Here is a 24,904-nt window from a genome sequence, read left to right on the forward strand (position 1 = left end):
ATTTGCTGTACAAAGCCTCTGTGCAAATGCTTTCTGTAGCATGGGCTGTAGCTTCACTGCTCTGGTCACCGGGAAGGACGGTTGCTCCCAGTGACCAGCGGCGGACGAGACGCCACAGTGATGGGCACAGGGAGGGGCGAGCACAGTGGGGCAGACAGTGAGCTGACAGCCTGCACCACCTCCCCGCTCCAGCCCCATGCCTGGTCCCCTCGCGCGTGGCCGCGTGCACATGTATTCATATATGCTTTTATTTTTCCAGACAAGGTCTCCTGCAAGCCAGCTTCCCTCAGATGTGCCGGAGGGTGCTGGAGAGGCTGGCTGCCGGCTGTCGGGGACGAAAGGCACAGTGAGCGGCACCGGGAGCAGGTAGGCTGGGGGTCGAGGAGGCCTGGATGCCAGCGGTGGGGAGAGGGTGGCCCGGGGCTCCGAGAAGCACCTTGGGCTGCTGCCGCCGGCACGGGGAGGGCATCGTGCTAATGGCCCGGCAGCGCCCATCAGCCCCGGGCAGGGGGAACGGCTTCCTCGCTGCGGGCACCGCCGTCCACAGAGCCCAGCGCGACGGGGGCTCAGCCCCCACGGGCGAGGAGATGCGTTGCTGCTGCTCCCGACGGGTGCCACGGCCCGCTGGCCTCCCGCGCGAGCAGCCCCAGGACGCCTGGGGCGAAGCCTGGGGCAGCCGGCGCGCAGCCCCGGGCGCAGGGCAGGGCAGCCGGCCGGCGAAAAAGGTGTTAACGGGGAATTGGCTATAAAAACACCACCGGTCCGCGGGAAAACAAATGACCTCCTCTTGGTGCTGTGCAGGGCCTAGACACTGTGGAAGGTGGCTCTTCTGAGCCCTTTGCGTCAGTGGGCGTCCCGTCTGGCCAGGCCGGGAACCCTGGGGCTGTTCCTACCGAGCCCACTCGAAAATGCCTCCGAGGCGAGCGCATCAGGAAGGGGAGAGCCCACACGCTAGCCAGAGATACAGAACCGGACAGATCAAGAAGTCAAGATTTTGCATTCCAACTATCTATAGGAAATAGGGATTTTTTTTTTTATTATTTCAAGTTTTCATAAAAATCCATAATTATTGAAATCAAAGTTACAGAAGAAAGTTCGTAACTTTTTATTGATTTTATTTCTTTTCTCTTTCTTTTTCTTTTTTCCCCCCTGTTGTTTTTCCCTCCTAGAGTTATATCTGACACTAGCGTCCATCAGACAAAGTCCTTACAAACGTGGGAGTCCTGAAGACATCAGCTGAATGTTTTCCTGGTATAAAGAAGAAGAGGAGGAGAAAAAGGATGGTGAAGGTGCGGGTGCAGTGGGTTTGGATAGGGGCGAAGGGTGTGGTGGAGGGCGAGAGGTCGGTATGTTTGTAGCAATGTTTTTTTTTTAATTATTTTTTATTTGTTCGTTTGTTCTTTTTTTAAAAAAAAATTATTATTTGCAAATTGTTGCCTGGTTAAATCATTTTCATGTTGAACTTGCGCGGCGCATCGGCAGAGCTGATGCCTGCGTCGGACTTGCGTGGCACATATTCAATTTCAATGTTGTGCTTGGTGTTGCCTTTCCCCCGGCTCCATAGGAAGAGGAGCACCAGACAGAAGAGCACGACGCCCAGGAAGGAAATGAAGCCCATGGTGGTGGCGATGATGAGAGTCTTGATGTCAAAGGGGAAAGGCACGGTGGCACGCGTGCTGTTGGCATCGCTCTCGTTGGGCTGGTTGGAGATGAACGCGAAGGTCTTATTGGGCTGGTGGGGCCAGTCAGGGGAGTAGCTGCGCACGTGCAGGTGGGCCAGCATGGTGTCGTTGCCACCTGCGTTGCTGGCGATGCATAGGTAGGTGCCATTGTCCTGGATCTGGGCGTAGCGCACCTCCAGCGTGCCATCAGGGAAGACAGTGAGCCGCCCATTGGTTTTGGTAGAGATGAGGTGCTTCCGGGGAGAGAGCCACATGATGCTGGGGGGTGGGTCGCCATCTGCCCGGCAGACAAAATGGACCGTATGGCCTTCGTCCACGAAAATCTGCTGAGGTTTGCGGTCCCGTATCCGTGCTCGGCGGCAGGTGAAGTAGTTGGGCAGGAGGACATCGGGGAAATCTTTGAACTCCTTGCCCTGGACGAACTCGGGGGTGGAGCAGGTGGGCTGCTGCTTGTTGAAGTTCAACCTCCATCGCCGCCGGAAAACCCAGAGCAGCCGACAGTCGCAGGCTAAGGGGTTGTTGTCGAGGATGAGCGTCTCTAGGTTCCCCACCGAGTGGAAGGCCGACTCCTCCAGGGTGGTCAGCAAATTCCCTGACACGTTCAGGATGCGCAGGTAATTGAGGCCGCGGAAGGCAAAGGGCTCAACCGTGGTGAGCTGACCTCCCACCAGCTGGATCTCCTGCAGCCTGAGCAAGTCATGGAGCATGGAGCCCTCGATGGTGACAATGGGGTTGTAGGACAGGTTCAGGAACCGGAGGTAAACTAAGTGCCTCACTGACACGTATGGGATGGACGTCAGGTTGCAGTGGGTGATGGACAAGGAGGTCAGGTTCAGCCCGTAGAGGCAGTTGGATGTCATGGTATCCAGATAGGGCCAGTGTGAGATCTCGAGGACCTTGAGCCTGTACAATCTCTTGAACGAGTAATCCCGGATGGCATTGATGTTCAGGTGGCGCAGCCGCAGCACGATCAAGCCGTGCAGGTGAGACAGGGCCTCTGTGGGGATGGAGGTCAGGTTGCATTTTTCAAGGGTCAGCTGCTCCAGGCTGTTGAGGCCACTGAAGGCCCGGTGGGAGATGTAGACAAGGTCGTTGTCCCCGACCTCCAAAGACTTCAGATTGTACAAGTCCTGGAACATGTAATCTAGCAGGATCACAATTTTGTTCTCACTAATGTCTAGCTTGGTAAGGTTGCTGAGTCCGGTAAACACCCCCAAAGGGATCAACTTGAGTCTGTTACTCCTGAGTCCCAGTGTCCTGAGGTTGAAGAGGTTGTTGAAAGCCCCAGGTTCAATGGCACTGATAATGTTCTCGTTTAGCTCCAGCTCCTCCAGGTGAGGGTAGTTGGCGAATTCATCCTGGTTGAGCGTCTTGATGCGGTTCTTGCCCAAGTCCAGCAGCCTGGTCTCGGTTGGGATCCCCTCCGGGACGACCATGAATCGCTTCCGGTGACACAGCACGGAGCGCTCCTGGGCAGAGCACTCGCAGCGCGGCGGGCAGCCCGTGGCAGAGCCGGACAGGATGGATCCCAGCATCAGGAGGAGAATAGGCTGCCAGCAGGCCAAGATTGGGCTGCGCATACTCGCCTCCCCCGCTATCATCCTATCTCTCACCTGCAGGTAACATGGTGCGAGAGGGGAGAGAAAACAAAGGTGGACATGAGCAACTGATGGGCACAACCATGCACAAGGTACTCCACCGTGAGCATGCCGCTAGGTTTACTGACCTGGCAGAGCTGACATTAGCACACAGTGGGCAAGATTAGACCTCTCTGGGTACTTAACCCCGATATTTCGATACACACAGCAAACACCCCCCCCCACCACCATGGGATTTTATGCACAGGGTTGTGTGGCATCTGCATGGTGCAGGGAGGCAGGAGGGCTCTTTGGAGCAGAGTCAACTGCTTGGCCTGGCACAGAGTGGCAGCTCACCCCTTGGCTCAGCCCTCCTAGCTGTTTGCGGGCGTTGGGACCATCTACCTTTTCCAGGCTCATCTGGTCACTGAGGAAAGGAAGGAGCCTGGTTAACAGGGGACCATCCCTGAGCTGCGGGACTGCTGTGCCTTGGCCTCCCCACTGCTTTGGAGAACTTCAACCCTGCAAACAGAAGGGGACCAAATGGTCCATGTCACCCTTTGCTGGCAGGTGGGAGCTGCTCTCAGTTATTGAATGTGTCTTCAGCTGGGCAACAGGCATAGCAGGAGGCCAGCTCTGCCTAATTTAGACCGACAGGGGCCTGCAAGGAAAACTGAGGCATCAAGACATGCAGTTCAATGGTTGAGTCGAGAATAAAAGTTGTGTTTGGGGGCAGAGAGATGAGCTTTGCTGACAGGAGTGGAACAGGGGCCCTTTGCCCAACTGCAGAGCACCGCTCTCCCAGGTCTCGGTGCCACAGGCCAGCCGCATGTTCCCTTTCTGTCCCCAAAAACATCTGAGGGCCACAGATGACCCAGGTGAGCGCCGCGGGCCCCTTCGGGACAAGGAGCCCAGCCGAGGGGGCTGGGAACATCTGGTGCAGTTAATATCTTGTTTCCCAGGGCAGTGCAGCGCCCAGCGCCTGCGTTGCCAAAGCACTGACCGCCCAGGCGGTACCTGGCCAAGACCTGCTGCGTTGCTCGCTCGTCCCTCCTCCCCATGCCTGTGTCCCGAGAGCCCTTCCCGGGAGCCCTGCTCGCGCGAGGCTCCTGCTGAGGCCGCTGGGCTCGGCGGCGAGGTGCAAGGCAGGAAGGCTGCGGGCAGCTAGCACCCCCCGTAAGGAGGCACCGCGAGGCTGGGCAGCAAGATGAGCCCTGCTCACGCGGCCTCCTGGCAGGTGGGCTGCCCTGGGCCTGGCGCGGGGAGCCGGATGAGGAGCCCCTCATTTACCAGCAGAAATCCAGCCTTCTGGCCAGAACACTGTCTCCTCCTCCCACCCCCCCAGACCCCCCCCAGCTCCCCTCCTTTCAACTTGCTGATTGAACGTGCACAGATTTGAGTGAAAAGCCTTGAGGAACGTGTGTCAGACAGCCCGCACTGCCTCACCTTCTTAAACAAAACAAAGAAAAAAGAGAAAGAACTAAATACATCTATCTACATCCTATTTTAAGCTCTTGAAATTATTCAGTTCCCTGTAGACGGAGCCTGAACGTAAAGGCTGCTTTGCAAACGCCGAGGCGCTGACCGCGGGACACGGCCTGGCGGATGGACCCGAGGAGGCTGGGGAGCCCCTGCTCGGGCTCGGCCCCTGAGCGGGAGGCAACAGCGACCGGCTCTGCAGGGCCAGGTCTCTTGGGCCGCGCGTGCGCGCTCGTGCCAGGCGGCACCCAGCATCCCCCCGCTCGGGAGCATCCCCGTTTCGGTGCCTTCCCCGCGCCTCCGGCCGGGGAACGGCGACGGCCCATGCCGGCGCGTGCCGCGTGCCAGCCCTTTCGGACGGCGTGAGATGGTGGGGAGGAGAGCGGCGAGCTGCCGCGAAGGTGCCCTGGGGCTGCGCCGGCAGAAGGAGAAAAAGTGAGAGGATACAGCAGCCGTCAGCTCTTTGCTTCGGGGATCCCTAGCGAAAGCACTGGACAGGCTCTCCTCGCCTCCTGCTTTTCATCGCCTCTCACGGCAGAGCGGGGAAGACCACGGTCATCTGCAGGGTCCAGAGGAAACCCCCCGGCTTGGCCGTTCACACTGAGCGGCTCAGGCTGCAAAGTCGGCGGCGGCGGCGGGGGGGACCAGGGCAGGCGGACGGGGAGAGCAGAGCGCCCAGCTCGCCTCGCCCCAGCAGCCGCCGGCCGCGGTCCGGGGGGCCGCGAAGGCAGCCGCAGCTCGCTCGATGATGGAGTTGTTGCCGGCGAGTTATGGCCAGGCGAAGGCCGCCTGTGCCGCCGGCCCGTAAACAACCCCCCCCCCGCCCCGGCGGACCCATCGGCGAGCGGATGCGAAAGCTCGCCGTCACGTTGCATTTATTTTCTGTGTTGTTCAAGCTGTTGTGAGGGATCAAATCATGTTAATATTGCATATTAGATGTATAGCTGCTCCGGCCTGTGTTTATATCTATTGCAATGTGTACACTCTGCATTGCTTCCACTAATGCTATTTATGGCTATCGCTGAACGTACTCAATACATTACTTTCATTGCTTCAGTTTATATCCATCATTATATATCCTGTGCGTTACTCCCCCAGCTCTAGCAGTATTTATGGGGCTAGTACAGATTTTGTGCATTACTTTCATTGCTTCTGTTTATATTCATCATTTCATACAGATATACGGCCCAAGTATAACTTTTGTTCCAAAAAAATTATTCATTCAAAAATTTTTCTTTTTTCCTCCTGCAAGGTGCAAGGATGAAGGATCAGGTACCGGCCAGAAAAACATCCCCCACCAGCAGCTCTGCAGCCACAAGGCCTCGGCACGGCGCGCGGCCCTGGGGTCGGCTCAGGCTCGGGGCTGAGCTGTGCCCCCGCTTCTCCCCCAGCGACCCTCCGACGGTTTCACCCCGGTCGCCGTCCGCCACCGTCCCCGCGTGCCTCCGTGATGGGGCTGCTTGCCGGAGAGGTGGCGCTTTCGGGGCGATTCCAGCCCCCGGCGGCCGGGTTCGAGCTCCCTCTCGGTGCACGGGCTCCAGCGCGCCCTGAGCCCGGCGGAAACCTTCCCCGCACGTTCGCCTGGGCCCGGGCCAGGCTGCAACCCGCCGTTTGCTGGGTGTTAGCCCACCACCGCCCGTGTCATCGCTCGGGTACCGCTGCCCGCGCTGGAAATACCGGCCCGCCTGCCGCCACCGGCGTGGCGCGGGGCTGCAGCGGACCCGCCGGGGTCCCGGCGCTGGGGACGGGCAGGTCATGGGCGCGAAGGCCCCCTCCTCCTCCTCCTCCTGCCCCACCGCGCGGCGGGTGCTCCTGCACAGAGACCCGCTTGCAAAGGCGCGCCGGCTGCGAGCAGCCTCCCTTGGCCGCTGTTTCTCAGAAACCAATTCCCGCTCCTCGCAGCCGCGCTGAGAAAGCCATCAAAGCAAGCAAACCACTGCATGCAAAACAAAAATGCAGTCTAAAGGGCTTAATTATACCAGACTGAAAAGCCTTCAGCTCATTAGACTGACAGGCAGCCTGCCTTATTTGGATGCGCTCTTTGCTGAGACGTCCCGCTCTGCCCCTGCGCCGCCGGGCGCGGGACGGGAGCCGAGGGCCGAGTCCTGCCCGGCGCCTCCCCCGCGCACGCTCCCGCGGCAGCCCGGACCTCCCCCAGGGCCAAATCCGGCCTCCCCGCCAGGCCGTTACACCTGCGGCCAGTCTGGCCCCGCGCTGCCGTTGAGCCTTGCAAGAGCCCTGTCCTGGTCTCGCCTGCCGTCCTGGCTGTTTTTCCCAGCTCCGTATTCCCGAGAAAGCCCGTGGCAGCAGGCTCGAGGGCGGCCCGCTCTCGGACGCACCCCAGCGAGGGGCTGGCCCGCAGCCGGCGTAAAGCAGCGTCGCTCCGGGTCCGCTCCGGCTCATTTACATCAGCTCAGGACCAGGTCCTAGGACTCGCATGAACTGTCTGGTGAGGTCTAAAGATACGCGGCGCGCCAGAATTACTACATCTGCCTTGGAGTAACTGCCCGGACTCGGCCGTGAGAAACAACGGCCGAGCCTGCGTTGCCCAAACGAAGGCTTCGATGGCCAAGAGGTAAACGATGAGCAAACGGATGACAAATGAACAACGCAAAATCTGCATGTCATTAAAGCCCACTTGCATAGAATTAAAGTCTAGACACGCCTCACATGTTATTAGTTCTCAGCTAAATTTAAATCCATGATAAATACAATCCCTGACAAAAACATCCGTAATCTTAATAGCCAGAGTCACATAAGAGCTTTGAGAGAAAGACAATGAATAAGCCGAAAAATTCAGGGCTAAGATGAGCTTTAAATCACTTCTGTTTCCCATTTACCTCTGGACGTTTCAGAGCGGAAGAGATATGCCTCAAGGTGCGGTGGCTGTTAAGAGGCATCCTTCCAAAAATGACTGAAATCACGATCTGAGCTCAACAACCAAATCCCAGTTTTTCAGCAACTATTATGCAGGCCCTCACCATGGCTGGATTTCCTTAGCGTCACCAAACCATCTCAGCCTCCAGTTGCAGGTGTCCATGTGTTGGTCCTTCATCTGCTGCAGGAAGCCACCATGCTTTGGTGGGACACAGGCTTGTCCCTGCCAGCTGGGTCAGATGGGGCTGCAGGCAGCGTCCCATTGGGCTCGGGCAACTTTGTGAGGGCAATTTTAGGGAAATGGCTTGGTGTCTCCGGGCAAGAGAAGCCGGTGACTGCTCTGGGTGACCTGCAGCCTGCAGGAGGCTGGGAGGTGCCTGAGATGAAGTGCCACCGGGGGCTTTGTGACATTCGACACCCTCCCAGATTTGCTCCAAGGGACCACGAAACCTGCCCGACACTTGATCGCCCAAGTCCCTCCAGGTGCCCCAGCGTGCGCTGCCCGTCAGCATCAGGCCGGGTGGCTGAGTTGCACAGGCCGGGTGCTGGCGGGGAAAGACGCACCCCTAACGTGGGTCCCGAAGCGCAGCCCCCTCCTCCAAGGCAGGTGGCCAAAATTAGGAAGAGAGGAGCAGACGGGAGCGCCTGGCCGTGCCGCCTCCGTGCTGAATCCAGCAGGGCCTGCTGGTTTTCCCTGGCCGGGCTCGGAGCCGCAGGGGGAAGCTGCTGTTCCAGCCTGGAGCCCGCAAACGCAGCCCTGGGCTGGCCTGGAGCGGGGATGGCCCCGCCGCGCGACAACAGCCCCGTTCCCAGCAAAACCGAGCCCGGCCCCAGCCTCGGCCCCGGCGGGCGCCCTGCAGCTTCTGCCATGCCGACAGCGAGCAAACGGCAAAATCCCCCCCGGCGGCTAACAACGCCCCACTTGGCATTCACAGATTGCAGCGCAGGCGACGTTCACCCTTGAACCGGACGCTGCGGAGAGCCGCTACGCCAGCGGGCAACTCAGGGCGAAGCCAGCCAAATCCCCGGGGCCCCGCGGCGCTTTGGCGGCCGCGACGGGGAGCACGGCACCCGGCGGGCGTCCCCGGCCCCAGGCCGCGCCGTGCCCCCGCCGCCCCAGCCGTGCGGGGCTGCGGGCAGCCCGGGGCTCGCTGCCGGCCTTGCACGAAACCTCCGCGGCGCGGTATTCGGAGTCAGTGCTCTCGTCTCCTCCAAGCCGCTCCGGCTAAATCAAATTTTATTGAACTTGACTACATTTTAGAGATAAAGACTCCAGGTTTACAAATAAATATTTAACAACCTTTCCTGCTGCTAAAAGAGTTGCTTATCCAGACCCCGGGCTCTGCACTAAGTGTTCCTGTAGCTATCTGCAAAGCAGCAAAACAAAGGCAGAAGCTTTAATTTGCCAGACACGTTCGTGCCTATTTCCTCCTCTCTCCATCATTCCCTCGGCGTCCAACGTGCATTTGTGGGCCCCGGTTCTTTGTGTCTCTCTCTCGCTCTCTCATTCTCTCCCTGCCTCGACCTGCTGCTCCTCCTCCTCCTCTTTTCCCACGCAATCTCCAAAGCCCAGAAGTCAGTATTAGCTGCCGGGCTCCCCGGGGCGCACGAGGGACGGCTGGGCGCACATCGGAGGAAGCCCGTTCCCTGCGGCGCCGCGGCCCTTCGCTGCTCCCTCAGCCCCGCTCTCCCGCCCCAGGCAGGAGCGGCGCCGGCCCGACCCCGCTCCGAGCGCTGCTCTTCCAGGCAGAGGTGGTCAGCAGTTTCTTTTGCCTCTGGTCTCCTCTTTTGTCCTTCAAGTCTTGGGGCCAGTTCCTGCTGCTATTGCTGCGTAGCTTTTCCCTGCACCGCGCTGCTTCATGTAAGAAAAAAGAACCCGAAAGGCGAGATGCTGCAGTAGGCCCTGCGCGCCCCCGGGCTGGCTGGAGGGAATAAGGATGGACAACCGGAGGCACAGTGCTGCCCGTGGCTTGACCGGCGGCCAGGGCCACTGGCCTTGGGCCCTCCTTGCCGCGGGCTGGGTTAGTGACACCAAGAGGTTGCCTCGCTCCCTATGGCTCTGGTTTGCCCCTTCCCTTTGCCTTGTGTTTTAGGTTGTCGGGGCCCTTCCGGTTTGGGCAGCACCTGCCCTGGTCCCATGGGAGCCTCTCGGAGGTCAATGGAAATCCGCCATCTTCCATCAGGCCTTCATTAATGGCTGGGCTGTTAACGAAGGGCATGAAACCTGGCTGCTGCAGCGCAAAGGGCTGGCCTTCCTTGGAGTGCTGTGTCCTGTCCTGGTCTCCAGGGCTTGAAACCCTGCAGAGGCAGCACGAGGGCGTTTGAGAAAGGTGGAGAAAATGGTTAGTGGCTCAAAAGGGTTCCTCGAGGAGCGAGCAGCAGCCCCGAGCAGTTGGGGGTCACGGGCTCCCCCTCACCCGTGTGCCCGCACAGTTATCCAGTGGGGAAATTTTGCTCCGGCTGCTGAAGTATCTGCTTTCAGCCGCTGCGAGGCGGGAGCCTGGAATCGGTGTGCTGCAACCCGACCCGCCGTGGCAGTTGCTCTGAGGCTGGAGAAGAGCACGGAGACATATTTAAGATGCAAATCCCCTTCCAGCACTCACAGAGCCTGGCTGGCACCAGATACCCCACCAGTCTCGCCCTGTGGTGGGACCGTCGTGCAAACGTGACCTCCTCGTGGCTGTGGGCTCTTCCACGCAAAATGCTGCGTCTCACCGTGTCGTGCTGGTTGAGTCGGGGAAGCATCAAGCCAAATGACATAGGAGAGCAGAGTAAAAGGGGAGGGAAGGCAGCATGGAGCAGGGCGCTAAGGGGGGGCTGCAGGACCAGTAAGTTCAAAGAGAGGCTTTGGGGTGGCCGTCTGCCGGTTTGGCTCCAGGCTGCTCCCTTTTGGGGGACCTCTGCGAAGGGAACAGCGGGGAGACAAGCAACGACGGCCAGAGCCAACCCTGGGCGAGGCTGGCAGCACCGGAGGGCAGGGGGCAAGTTCAAGGTTCAGGGAGGTGGGACGGAGACCTCGGCCGTCTCTGCAGGACGCTGAAGCTCAGAGCTTTTTGCTGAGGCTAATTCTCTCTGTGCTAGTGCTGCTTGCCCTCCTCGCACCTTTGCTCCCTCCTTTTTAAAGGCTTTTCTCTCTCTCTTTCGCCATGCATGCTTCAGTGACCCATCAGCAAAGAAAACATCCCGACAAGTGATCAATAAGTAATTGCAAAGGCAGCTGTGGGTGCCTCAGGTGTAAAGCCCTGAGATAGCAAGAGATAAATGAGAACTGTAAGGGTGCAGAGCACCACGGAGCTGGGCACGGAGCCAGCCCTGCGCCCCTACGCATCGAGCGAGGGGCCTGGCACGTGGGCTGGCCCCCGCTGCCCAAGCGAGTGTCATTTGTTGGTCTGACGTTTTCCATGTCTGGCAAGTGGAGGGAGCCTGGGATTTTTTTTTTTTTTCTGCTTACAAAGACAAAGAGCAGGAGAGCTCGGTTCGCTGGGGGAACATCTCCCAAGGGTTGGCCTAGAGGCTCCATCACTTGAGCCATCTCAGACAAGGTCAGCAGGAGAGCAGGAGGGGGACGGGCTGGAAAGGACACAGACCAGCTAGTCGAGTAGGGTTTTCTCCTCCTTTTTTCTCTAGCAAATCTCCTTCCTGGGATTGCTGGGACTGGAATTCCAGACATTTTAGTGGGCGCTCGAGTGATGAGAGAGTGCTGTGGAGAAGAGGCATGGCTGAAGACCAGGCTTCAGTACAGCATGAGGGGCTCTGTAAATGTTTCTCTCTCCGGGCTGTAGCTGTGAAAGGAGGATGGGGAAAAAAAAAAACCTCAGCCTTCTCTAAAGGCTATGGAAACACTTGCACTGAGGAGGTGAAAGAGAGGTCCGTCAAGAGTGCCTTCTGGGAGAGGTGCCAGGGTCAAGATGACACTGTGAAGGCAGACCCCGCGCTCGGCCCGATGTGCCACAGCCAGCCAGGCATCTCTGGGAGAGGCCTCTCCCGAGGTAGCGCCCGCAAACGTCCCTTCTGGGGCCCTGCAGCTGCCGGAGCCCAGGCCGTGGTCCCCTTCCTGCTCATACTGGAAGACAACCACCTTCTTTTCCAAGCAGAGTGCGGTCACGGCTGGGAGCCATCCTGTCTCTTTGCACTCGAGGGAGGATTTGCTTCCTGAGCAAGGAAAGGGCTGGCTGGAGCAACGCGCCCTCGCTCGGTGCCGCAGCGCTTGTGCGGGAGCGGGTCGGCGCAACCAGCTGGTGGCTTGGCTTTCCCACGGGAAGGGGCCGAGGTGGCACCTGAGCATCCCGGGAGAGCTGCAGGCAGCGGGGGCGGCAGCTGCCGGCGGGACTCCCCCAAGCCCTCGTGGCCGCTTCCGTCTTGGAGCCCGGCCTTGCAGCATCGGGGTGAGGGAGACCGCGGCGCGGGCAGCCGAACGGCAGCTCTGGGCGCAGCCCCGCGGCGGGCCGGCCGCAGCTGGGCCCGCTCAGCACGCTATCACGTTTCTGCTGAATCAGCCGGAGCGCAGCAAGCCGGCGCGCGTGCCAGGTCCCTGCTTTTATGTCAGCGGCAGGACAACACCTGATCCAGCATTAAAGCGGCTGGAACAAAGTCACCCCGCTGCCAGCGCGCGTTTCCACCAAGTCAGGCGCAGGTGGCACTTCTGTAGAGGGTATCCTCGGTGCCTGGCCTGGCGTGGTGACTTCCACCCCGAGCAGGGTCCGGGCGGGCTGTCACGGCGCAGGGACCAGCAGCCGCACGGCGAAGGCGAGGCGGGAGGGCTGCTCCTGGCACTCGCGCGCCTGCGTCGCATCAGCCCGCGGCTGCCCGTCCCGCGCGGCGGCAGCCACCAGCCCCGCAGCGGCTCTGGGACGTGCGTCCCGGTCCCAGCCACCGCGTGGCCCCCGCTCGCCGCCCCTGAAACGCCGGCTCCAAGCACCGCACAGCCCAGCGGGCAGGGGCATCCTCCGTCTCCGGCGGGCCGGAGCACCGTGGCTTTCCAAGACCGCGGGCACATCTGTCACGTTGAATTGAAGGTCAGCTTGCGCTCGGGGCGCCACGTCTCTTCCCACGCCACGCGCCCGAAACTACGGCCAGCGCCAACAACCCCGCTTAGTTGCGAAAAGCACGAGGCCTTATCCGGGGCGCTGCCTCCGCGCCGGAAACCTCCGGGACGATCGCGCGAGGACTTCAGGGGCCGCCGGCTCCGGGGAAACCTGCTGCTTTACCTCCGCTTAGGACCGGCCCGGATATTTTTAGACTGCTGCCTAAAGCAGGCGCCGCCGGGGCCCCGGCCCTCTGCAGCCGGCTCCTCGCGGGACCCTCTCCCGCGAGGCAGCGCGCTAGCGCTCGCCCAGTTATTTAGTTCACGTAATAGCAAAAACACTGCCGCAGGAACCTGCAGCAAGAGAGCAGCAGAGAAGAAGAGGCAGCAGAGGAGAGCGATGGAGAGCGCGCAGACAAAGCCGCCTCTTCCCAGCCTGGCTTTCTTCCGTGCCGATTTCACACGTATAATCCCTTTTTTTCTTTCCCCCTTTCTCGCTTGTTGGATTTTTGCATTATTTATGGCTTGTCTTCAGGGCTCGTACTTGTTGTCACTGTTTCATTCAACAATAAAATAGATTAGATAGATAAAAAAAACCCAACCGGCGCGGAGCCCCGGCGGAGCCGGCCCGGCCTTCAGCCGGCGGACGAGGGGCCGGGCGGGCTCGCGGCTGGAGGGCAGACGAAAAGCACCGGCCTTTTAATGCCTCCGATAACGGCTCGCAGCACGTCCGCGGCTTCGGCACCGCGGGAAGCCTCTCGGCCGCCCGGCTTCCTCCTCCGCCTGCTGGGGCGCGCCGGCCCGGGGGGGGCGCAGGGGAAAAGGCCCTGCCCGGCGCCCTCGGCCGAGAGCTGCTTTGGGGTTGGGGGGGGCGGTGTGGTTTTGCTTTGCTCGAGCTGAAAGCGGCGCCTGCCAGCCCGTCCTCCCGCTCGACGGCGGAGCGCCGGCGCTCGCAACGCCCTCGGGGACGGGCGGCAGAAGAGAGGCGCTCGCGGGGCAACCGAGTGCACGCACATTACATCGGAGAGGGGAAGGGGTCGGTGTCCGCATGGGTTCAGCTGCCCTGTCGCTGCCCATCGCAAAGCACCAACGGGCTGAGGACGAGGCGGGTCGGTGGCAGCGCCGAGAGTGGCCCGAGGCCGTGGTTTCCCGGAGCGAATCGCGCCTGCAGCCAAGCACCGGCACGCGCCCGCGGCTCGCAGCGCTGGGGCATGGTGCGGCTCAGCACGGTGCAGCACGGCTCAGCACGGCTCAGCACGGCGCGGCATGGCACGGCACGGCATGGCTCAGCACGGCGCGGCTCAGCACAGCGTGGCATGGCACGGCACGGCATGGCTCGGCACGGCGCGGCTCAGCACAGCGTGGCATGGCACGGCACGGCACGGCTCGGCACAGCGCGGCTCAGCATGGCATAGCACGGCACAGCTCGGCACAGCACAGCGCGACATGGCTCAGCACGGCACGGCTCAGCACGGCATGGCTCAGCACAGCACGGCGCGGTTCAGCATGGCACGGCTCAGCTTGGCACGGCACGGCATGGCTAAGCACAGCGCGGCTTGGCACGGCTCAGCACAGCACAGCTTGGCACGGCATGGCATGGCACGGCTCGGCACGGCTCAGCACGGCACAGCTTGGCATGGCACAGCTCAGCTCAGCACGGCATGGCTCAGCATGGTACGGCTCAGCACAGCACGGCACAGCATGGCTCAGCATGGCTCAGCACGGCTCAGCACGGTGCAGCTCGGCACGGCGCGGCTTGGCACGGCTCGGCATGGTTTGGCACGGCTCGGCACGGCATGGCACGGCACCGCATGGCACGGCACGGCACAGCTCAGCACAGCACGGCCCGGCCCGGCCCGCTGGAGCGCGGGTGGGAGATGCCAGCCGTCCTCGCAGTCCTGCCGCTCTGCCCACCGGCGCCAGGCAAGGAGCCGCCCGTTTCTGCGCCGCTCCCCACCGCGGCCCTGCTTCCTTCCCTCGCTCGGCTGCCCGGCTGCAGCGCGCTCGAGGCCGGCCGGCCCCGGCCCCGGCCCCGGCCCCGGCCCCGGCCCCGGCCCCGGCCCGCCAGCGCTCCGCCGTCGCGCGTCACCTCCGGGTCGCCTGCAGTAGTTGTTTCCTGTTTCACACTCGACATCTCAAGTCTAAACAATGAGCTGAAAGAATAGATCATGTCAAAATATTTCTGCTTCTCCCTCCTACGAGAATTCCCCATCGGAGACCAATCCAATTAAGGTGCTGGTTATGAAATTAACCATAATTACAAGAGCGATATTTAATGTTTTGCATTCTGATGAAGAAACAGAATGGAAATTAAAAGATATATACATATATATAAAAATATATTAAAAAAAATAAATACCTGGGTGTTTGCTCATGGAAAGGTGCCTAGCTAAGGATGCACGCCCATTGCGGAAGGCTTGTGTCTCCTTCTCTGCCGGGCGGCAGCAGGATCCCATCCCCTACGTGCGCCCAGCCCGCGTCCGGCCGCCCTCCCCGCCATGCCCGGCGCTAGGACGCCTGAGCCCTGCTCCCGAGCCTGGGAAAGCCTGGGCGCAGCTCCGGCTCCCGCGTCGCAGCCAGGCCAGAGCAGAACGGAAGAGGGAAACAAGCCGGTGCGCGGTGGAAAGGGCTTCGGCACGAGGGCCAGCGGGAGAAACTAGAACTCTTCCATCTGGAAGAGAGAGGTTTATGGTGGGCAGAAAAACCCCAACGGGGGCTAGAGATGCCCGGTGGGGATAGAGGCACTGAGGGCACCCAAAGGGCTGGTGGGTGGCAGGTTCAGACCAAGCACGGGCACGTTCCTCCGCGCGTGCAGCAAAGCTGGGGAAGTCCTCGCTGCCGGACGCCGCGGGCCCCGCAAGGCTGGCTGGCTTATAGGGGCAGACGAAATACGTCACGGGAGAAAACACGCAGGACCGCTAAACAGCAAAGCAGTACGTTTCCGGGAGTGTGTCCCAGGGGAGGGTCACCGCACGTGCCCCCTTGCCTGCACGCCTCCCAGCACGTACACTCCCGGGCAGGGACAGGGCAGCGGCGCTCCGACTGGTGCTGGCTCTGCTGACGGGTGAACTGGCCTGAGGACAGGCGCTGCCCGGCCCCAGGAGCTAGACGGGCCGGCGGCGCTCCTCCCAGCTCTGCCGCCCGGCTCCTGACCCGGCTTGTACCAACACCCGGTCTCCTCGCTTGTCCTTCGCCTCCTGCCATTCCCGCCTGAGTTCGGCAGCACTGAGACTTTAGCGTCTGTGCTGTGGTAAGGAGCTTCCCCCATCCCTGCGCTTGAGGACCCATATCGTAAAGGCAGAGCAAAGCCTAAGTAAATGAGCGTCCCAGTTTTACTGCCTCTGAGAGCTCAACTCTTCCAGAGAGCCGATGGGGAGTGACTGGTTTTCCCTGCCTGAGCTGCGCTCTGACATTGAGGCGGAAATTTCTGAGTGTGCATCTTCTCCTGCAATCAATGGTCAGCGCAGCTAAATCCCTCGGAAGCCGCGGAAAGCCCCAGCCTGCAAGCAACAACGCGTCCTAGCGCCATTGCTGGGCTGAACCAGGGGAGAGGGTGAAACCCAGCCCAACACCCCTGCACGAGACCAAAAGCAAGGCTGACCTGCTGCCCAGCCCGTCCCCACGTGCGGTGAAGAGCTTTTGGCAAAGAGCTGCTGTTCGGATGGGTTTCGGGGCTGTGGGTGGGAGGTGAGGGAGGCGGAGGTGTCAGCAGGGCAAAGAAGGCGAAAGAGGGTGGCCCGGCTCACCCAGGAGCCAAACGAGCTCTCTCACGGCTGCCAGAGCGCAGCGGGCGCAGGAGGTGGGAACGAAATGTCCCTTGAGCCTGGGCCATTCCCACGCTTAGCCCTGAACTGCCAGAAGAGCCCGCCGTGAGCTGGGTCTCTGCGAGAGCAGGGTCCTGCCACCCACCCCTGCCTCTGCTCTCACGCCTTCCCGAGCCAGCTGGCATGGCCTGTGCCTCATCCCGCTGCGCTCCGTGACGGACGCGGCTTCGTGCTCCCCGCCTGTGCTGAAGAGGAGACAAGGCCCTCTGTGGCATTTATTAGCGTTTATTCAATTGCCCAGGTCAAGCCAACAATTAACACCGCCTGCTCAGACACGGCCACCTCTGTGCAATCTGTCTTTCTCCTCGCTCGCCGCGCCGAGGGGGGGAGCGAGGGGAGCAGTGGCCACGCGGAGCCTGGCTGACGGAGATAAAGGGGCTGATCCAGCGTTCCTGCCCGCTCTGGGCCGAGCCGGACTGCCTCCGGCGCAGGAGGGCGGATGAGCGGGCCGGGGGGGACGCTCCCCTCCTTGCTGGCAGCCAGCCCCGTCGTGCCCCAGGACGCCTGGGGCTGGCGGATACCGGCGGAGGGCTGTGCGAGGGGCCCAGGGAGAGCAGGGGGGGCGTTCAGACCTGTGGCAAAGGCCTCGGAGGTCGCAACATCAACCCGTTGCAATGCGGGAAACGCAGACTCCCTGGATTCAGGCCCCGTGTGCCCGGCTGCAATTACGTGACCCTGGCAGCAGCCCTCAGGCAGTGCACGGGGCAAGGCAGGAGCCCTCCACAAGCCACTGCCCTGGGGTTTATTCGCCTTTTGCTTTCTTCTGCCCTGGCCTCAGACCTTGTCGACTGCTCGTTTCTCAGCCTTGGAGCAGAATGATTCACTTCTGCCCCGGCTCCTTGCTGCTTTGCCCTGGTGCCCCAGGAGGTGCAGAGAGAGGAACCGAGCCACGCACTCAGGCTGGACAGTGTGACCTGTCTGACCCCAGTTCTCCCTTCTGTGTCCACCAGCTCTCCACCATCACCTGTCCCACCACCCTTCCACACCCTCTCCAAGCCCCTCGCGCCCATCCGCTTCCTAGGAGCCCTGCAAGAGACAACACTGCTGAAAAAGGGACCCTGCTCTGAGCAGAGATGCCTATTCAAGGCCTTATCTAGGAAAAGGCCCAGCTGAGGTGGAGGGAAACCCCACGTGTGCAGGGATGCGGGAGGGGATGCAGAGTCCGATAGCCAGCAAGACTGGTTAGTAAGGCACCTCCCAGCCAGCGTCATGGGGACCACAGACATGAGGCCAAAGCATGGAAAGCTCTCTCCGAGCAGCCATTCTCCTCCGCAAGCTCCAATTTTTCCTCCCCCAGATGGGGAGAGAGAGAGAAGGGAAAAAAAAATTGACTTGGAATAAAATTGAGGCCATGGCCTTCCGTTGCATTTCTCCCTTTGTTTTTCTTGGGTTGTTTGATTTGAGTTAAGCATCTACAGCCCTCCTCTCCCTCCTCCCAGCCTTCTCCACTACCTGTCAAGCTATTCTGGCTCTCTTCCCACCAAAAGCCATTTCTGTTCATGCCAGAATAAACCCTGCTCCCTTTGCTTCTCGGGATTTAGCAGCTAAGGGAGGAGACGTGCTGACTCGGTGCGTTCGATGCGTTCAAGAGCCAGGTAAACACGCTCCCTCCACAGAGCGGGGAGCTCTGCCTTTCGACAAATTGGGGAGCTCAGCCATCAAAATGCTTCAATTTGGAAAAACGGTCGGCTTGCTGAGCTGCCCTGCGCCCCAGCTCAGCCACTGCCGGGAACCTCGGGCAGCTCTGCCGAGCTGCTCCTGCTGGTCCCCCCAGCACGGCCGTGGCTTTGCATTTCTTTGGGCTGCTTCAGAAAAACGGCTGTGTAGTGTGTGAGCACCAAAGCGCTCTGCGATGCCATCTGCTTCCCGTCTGTCCCCTGGCCTCTGTCCCGCCAGCACCCAGGGACCGTCCCCCTCAGGAGCAGCATGCAAAGTGCCGGGGGAGCACGGACAAGGCAAATCGTTTAAACTCTGAGGTCAGACGCTAATTTTAATCACAAGCTGCAGAATGCAAAGTTAACACCAGCTTCGCACCTGGGCCCATGCAGATGGACTTGTCTCCTTGTCTTAAGAACTCACCCCACTCCATCTGTGTGCCTGCACAACTCATTTTAATGACTATAAAATCCTAAGTTGTTTCCTGTAGAAATGGTGCCCCTTCTCCCTCCCCACTGCTCTTGTTCGGCCGGACAAGGCAGCTGGCTCCTGTGACAAGCGACAAGCCCAAGCTAGAGGGGACACACACACACATACAGCCCTCCACACCGCACACTGCCAGGAGGAGCTAACACGTCCAAAACCCAACGCGTCCAAAACCCTACGCTCAGCTCAGGCGCTGGCCAGAGGGTCGGTCAGGTCCCAGTTGGCGAGAAGCAGCAGCCGGCAGGCCGTGCAGCTCTGGACCGCGCTGCGCCAGCTCTCCCTGGCGTGACGTCCCGCTGGCCGAGGCGGACTTGCCGCTACTGCACAGCGAGCTGGAGGAGCAAGAAATCCCCTGTCCCTGCCACCAGGACCCGCCTGCACTGTCATGGGCTGGGGAGCAATGTCCTGGGCATCACTGCAGTGGCCTGGCTGCCAAAGGGAGTCCAGCTGAAGGATGTGGGGGGCCTCTCTTGGGGCCATGAGCCTGGAACATCTCAGAAATTCCCCTTTTCTCCCACTCTCGGAGAGAAGCTGGCCCCATTCCCATGCCAAAAGTCGGGAGGACCAATTCCTGAGGGAGACGGATGGGCTGAGCCCAAATGAAGGCTGCTCTCCCCAGAGCACCCTGTCAGCCTGGTGAGACCTGCTCCATCTCTTATCTGACCATGCTTCCCCCACACTCCCAGCTCCCCACTGCAGCTGGGTGGAGGAACTGGGGGAAGAGGAGGGCTGCGTCCCTTCTCTGGGGCTCCCCAGCCTCTTTCCTGCACCGCATCTGCTGTTCTCCCAGCCATGGGGCAGACGCAAGGGGAGGACAGCCCAGAGAGGTGGAGGGCAGGGGAAGGTGCCCTGCCCTGGAGCAGCTCTGCTTCACTGCTCACTCCCCTCTCAGCTGAGAGCCCAGTAGACCTTGCTGTGTGTCTCCTGCCACGCCTGGGGGCTGGTTCACTTCCAGAGGCAGGGCAGGACCTCTCCAAGGAGAAATGCTCTCTATCTGCCAGGCTGAGGAGCACCGGAGGCTCTGCCCAGCACAACTTCCGCTCCAGGATGCCCTGACAGCTACTTAATGCAAGCAAAGGCAAACCTTGGTTCTTCGCTCCCCTGCGCTCACTGCTTTCAGCATTAACGGTCTCTTCCCATCCTCTCCCTGCTCAGCCCGGATGCTCACGTCTCCCTGTGAACCTTCCTTCCCTGTACACAGCGCTCAAACAGAGACCATCTGCAGCTCATCCAGGGCACCGCACTTCTCATCCTGGGAGAGACATATGGGGCCACCGAACTCACGTTAGCCTGTACCACGTACGGAGGTTCAACACGAGTCAATGGGTTAGACAACACGCACCCTCAGTACTAACTATGATGTAGCCACCAGCCCATGCCCAAGCAAACACCCCAGGGGCCACAAGTCAAGCAGGAGCAGGGCTCAGCTGTCCTGCGGGCAGTGGGTCCCACGTTGGTGTCTGTAAAAGCTGACACGGGGAAGCCTGTTCCCATGCGCTCTACAGCAGTTTCCACACCTGAAGTTTCTCAGAAGAGGTGGTGGAGTTGCACTTTCTGGCTGGATATTTACTGAGATCTCCCCACTGCAAACACGTGTTCCTCACGCTCATGGAGACGGGGCCTAGCCCCCAACCCAGACAGAGGGGTCACCTCTGAGGTTGTTACAGCAACACCATCCAACAGCTCTTCAACCCAAAGAGGCCTGTCACTGTCCAGTGGCAAGGACACACATGAGCCAACACCTGACGGGGTTTATTAATCCTCATCGAACCACAAAGACTTCAGTTGTGCTTTATAATTCAGGAACTGTAATTACACTATAATTACACTATAATTGTGGTGTTATTATAAAGTGATTTATCAGTCCCTGAAATTAAACCTCAAGTTACCGGATTTTATACGTTACATACATCAAACAGCATAAACTCCAGTATCATTACAGTGAATGTATTAAATAGGAAACTAAAGGAATAATAAGTCATTCAGTCATGCTGTTAACCTTCCAGTGATATGAAACAGTGGTAATTAGGGGTATCACAGAGTAATTACGTTATAGGTGCAGAATAACTACAGCACGTTACTGTCTTACAAAAGTATAACCATTAGTTTTGTAATTAATCCCTCCACTCGTCTTTCACAAAAAGGCTCGGAAAACCTGACTCTTCTCCGAGTCGTGTAAACTCAGCTCCTGTCTCTCCTCCAGCACCGAGGCCGCTTCCCCCCGGGCGCCTGGCAAGGCTCCCGCGAAGGCGCGGGCGGCCGCGAGCACCCGGGGCGGCTCGGCACCCCGCAGCCCGCTGCAGAGCTGGGTGGTGCTCTGCACGTGCCCTGGGGTGGCCCCGCCAGGGCGAGGAGCGCCGAGGGGGCTCCTGCAGCCCGGCCACCTCCTCGCCACCCTCGGGAGCGGGGTTAGGCACGGGGCCACCCGCAGCCGTGCGAGCTGCCGGAGAGCAGGGAGCGGGACAGGGCGTGCATTTGAAACCAGGGCGGCCGATGCTGAAGAACGGGCTCGAGCAAAGATTCAGGTTGTGATGGCGGGGTGGGGCTGGGATAACTGCTTTTGGGTGGGATGGGGGCTGAGTCGGGCCTCTCTTTCTGGTGCTGGCACCCTTACGGTAAGACCCTTGCACCCCCTCACCCCATCGGGCGGCTGGGCTGGCTGGGGGCAGCGCCGTGCTGCTGCTCAGCACCGTTGGCTCCATCACAGATGAAGGTCAGGTCAGGGCTGCTGCAAGTGGCTGAGTGGGGAGGAGAGGGTTAAGCCTGGCAGCAGGATTGGGATGGGGATGTGAAGAGGATATCATTTCAGAGCAGGGGCTCCGGTAGGTAGGTGCTGCAGAGGAAGGGGAGCTGGAGGGAGAAGGGAAAGGGAGCAGGTCTGCTGTCGAGCAGGGTTGCTCCAGAGGATGCCCGAGCTGGTCTGCCCTGTGCTTCCCCAGCACCAGGCTGCTGGGATGCAACCATCCCTTCCTACACTGGGACCCAGGAGAACCGGTGTGTGCTGGGAGGTGACCACAGCTGGCTATCACCCAGGGCTGGCGGCTCCCTCGCCCCTCCTGCCCCATGCTGCAGGCCCGGCAGGCAGGGTCCCTTGCTGTAAAGGGCGTTTGCTGGGAAGGATCGTGCATGGCAGCTGCTTCGGCAATAGCCGGGCTAGTGAGACATGCAGACAGAGGCAGCAGAGCCTCGGCTTCATGGACCTGCATGCACCTACTGCAAGGAGATCTGATCACACTCGTGCCCACATTCACCCTCACCCTCACACTCCCCTCCCTCCTGGTGAAAATGACTTTAACTGCACCAACACTCCCATTTGTTCTCGGAAGCTGCAAGTTCCCGCGTTTGTAGCAAACCGTGCCTCTACCTTTTGTCTGGACTATTTATACTTTCAAATCGCAAGGTGAAAAATCCGATAACCTGAACACAATATCAGAAAGCAACAAGCAATGGCACTGCCCAGCAGGGAAAGCTCCCTGGCTGGCATCCTTGCAATCCTCCCTGCCTGGCAAAGCCCCTCCACCATTAACGCCTTCCTCTTCTGCCAGGCGCAAGCAGGGCTAAGCCATCGCTGGGCAGCCAGACCCTCCCCAGCATCCCCTCCCCTCTTCCCTTCCAATTCTCCCTTCTTGCTACCATGGCTGGGGCTGAGTCCAGGCGGAGCAACCCTCCCGTGCCCCCAGATCTCTCCCCAGGGCTCTGTGCCCTGCGGCTGGGGAATCACCCCATCCGGTAGTAACTCCTCATAGCCCTGGCCCACCTACCTCCAGCCTGGGGGGTCCAGTGACGGAGGCATGAGTCCCCGCCACCTGGAAAAAATTAAACCCCATGCCTCCTGTCTCATGGCTGGTCATTCAGTGATGATGGGCTGGTGAGCTCTCCCTGCCTGCATTTAACCCTTCACATCCCTGCCTGGGAGCTGGGCGTACTGAGAAGGAGGGTTGAGTCCTCCTTACAAATTAACCCTTGCTGGTGCTGCTGGGCAGCCCACCTCTGTGCGCCTGAGGGCTAGTCCTCCAGTTCCTCAGCAAGCCTGGCTAGGCAGCGCTGTCCTGGTCATACCCCACCTGAATATGTAATCTGTTCCAGGCCAGCTAACTCAGCCGCTTAGCTACGCGGGGAGGAGGAGGAGGAGGAGGAGGAGAAGGAGGAGGAGGAGGAGGAGAAGGGCTCCTACATCAAGACGCAGCTCTGCACTTGGCTTGGCTCAGCATCGCTGAAGCCTAAGCCCCTCTGCTGGGCAAGTCAGCCATGGGCAAGGTGGTCGGCACCTTGGCCCCTGCACCCAACGTGCCCAGCAGCCTGCCCGGCTGCGGGCTGCCTTCCCTGGAGGGCCTTGCTGGGCAGGGGCTGCCTGGCCAGACGTCCAGGCAAGGCAGGGTGCAGGAGGTGGCACAACCAGCAGCAGAGGTGGCTGCGAGGACGGCGGTGCCCAGGACACGCGTCCCCCTGCTGCTGCCGCACACCTCCGTGGCGGAGAGCCCCTCCGGGAGCGCCCAGCCCCGCTGTCCCTTCCCCTCTCTCACCACCCGGCCCAGGTGGTTTGAGTGCGGCTCCCCGGTGACCTGGACCCACACAGCCAACTGCAGCCAGCCCCATGGCCAGGCACGGTGCACACCCAGCACCCATGGAGCAATGCGCACACACACACACACACACACACCACCCAGCACACCCTCCCTGCTGCATGCACAAAGTTCCCAGCTGGGCAATCCCGCTGAGGCACCCGCTCAGATCCAGCCCGGCGCTCCTGACACCAGATCGGATCCAGCCCGAGGCTCCCAAGCACTGGTGCGGGTCCAGCCCGGCGCTCCCAGCACCAGATTGGATCCACCCCCAGGCTCCCAAACACTGGGTCGGGTCCAGCCCCAGGCTCCTGGCACCGAGTTGGTTCCAGCCCGAGGCTCCTGGCACCGCATCGGATCCACCCGACGCTCCCGGGCACTGGCGCGGGTCCAGCCCAGCGCTCCCGGCACCGGATCGGGTCCAGCCCGGTGCTCCCGGGCACCGGATCGGGTCCAGCCTGGGGCTCCTGGCACTGGCGCGGGTCCAGCCCGGCGCTCCCGGCACCGGATCGGGTCCACCCCCAGGCTCCCGGGCACTGGTCCGGGTCCAGCCCGGTTCTCCCGGCACCGCATCGGATCCAGCCCGGCGCTCCCGGGCACCAGTCCGGGTCCAGCCCGGTTCTCCCGGCACCGGATCGGGTCCAGCCCGGCGCTCCCGGGCACCGGTGCGGATCCACCCCCAGGCTCCCGAGCACCGGATCGGACCCAGCTCAGCGCTCCCGGGCACCGAATCGGGTGCAGCCCGGCGCTCCCGGCACCGGTGCGGGTCCAGCCCGGCGCTCCCGACACCGGATCGGACCCAGCCCCGGGGCCCGCCGCGCCGCGGGGCTGCTGAGACAGAGCCGCTTCCCCGCACCGCCGGTAATGCCAGCCCCAACCTCCCCCCCCCCCCGGCCCCCGCCCCCCCCCCCCAGCATCTCTTTCTCGCTTACCTGCATCTCATTCTCGCTGGCGATCTCCTTCGGTCAGAAATGGCATCTCCCCCGGCCCCCACCCCCTCCACCAAAATCTCCACCTGCAGTAACGCAGCTCCCCCTCTCCGCCACGACAGCACGAGAGGCGGCGGCGCTGCCGGCTCGCGGGTCCGCCCGGCGCCGAGCCGCCCCCCAGCCCCAGCCCCGAGGCGCGGAGCCGGCGGAGGGACGGGCCAGGGGCGCGGGGGGCCGCCGCGGGGCCGCGCTAGGGACGCGCCGCTCGGCCGACGGCCGGCTGCCTCCCCTGCGCGCCCGCCGGGCGGCGGCGGCGGGCGGCGGCGGCGCTGCGGCGGGGGGGCGGCGGCGGCATGGCCCCGCCGGGCGGGCTGGCACGGCCCGGGCACCGCACGCCGGCTCGGCTCGGCTCGGCTCGGCTCGGCTCGGCTCGGCTCGGCGTGCTGCGGCGGGGCCGGGCTGCGAGCCGCCAGCCGCGCCGGCCCCCGCCTCCCCTCCGGGAGGAGCCGGCGGCGGGCGCGGGGCGGTGCGCGGAGCGGCGCGGAGCCGAGCGGAGCCGGGAGCCTCCTCCTCCTCCTCCTCCTCCTCCTCCTCCTCCTCCTCCTCCTCCTCCCGCCGCCGCCGCCTCCCCCCGCGCCGGCAGAGCGGCGGGGCCCCCGCAGCGCCGCAGCGAGCAGCCCCCGGGCCGGGCCGGTGCGGTGCAACTGTTGGGGCTCGGGGAGCGGGGCCGGCCCCTTCCTTTACCCTGGGCGCTTGGGCGAGGGCAGGAGAGAGCGCTCCTTTAAACGTGCCTAGCAGGACGTCGCCGA

General features: G+C 61.6%; 1 protein-coding gene across 8 annotated transcripts in view; it reads right to left on the reverse strand.

Annotated features, from left to right (window-relative positions):
• Positions 1-1,010: 1,010 nt before the first annotated feature.
• LINGO1 (leucine rich repeat and Ig domain containing 1) overlaps positions 1,011-24,904 on the reverse strand; it is a 227,063-nt gene continuing 203,169 nt past the window's right edge. For 6 of the 8 annotated variants that reach the window (XM_068957895.1, XM_068957892.1, XM_068957897.1 and 3 more), the window contains one exon: positions 1,011-3,295. In XM_068957895.1, the coding sequence (XP_068813996.1) occupies positions 1,442-3,283 (1,842 nt within the window). In that variant the 5' untranslated portion in view covers positions 3,284-3,295 and the 3' untranslated portion in view covers positions 1,011-1,441. Of the gene's footprint in view, positions 3,296-22,365; positions 22,560-24,098; positions 24,235-24,473; positions 24,594-24,904 lie in introns of those variants that run through there. The other 2 variants (XM_068957891.1, XM_068957890.1) reach the window with 2 other exon arrangements.

Source organism: Struthio camelus, chromosome 12 (assembly GCF_040807025.1).
Source record: "Struthio camelus isolate bStrCam1 chromosome 12, bStrCam1.hap1, whole genome shotgun sequence".
Classification (NCBI taxonomy): Eukaryota; Metazoa; Chordata; class Aves; order Struthioniformes; family Struthionidae; genus Struthio; species Struthio camelus.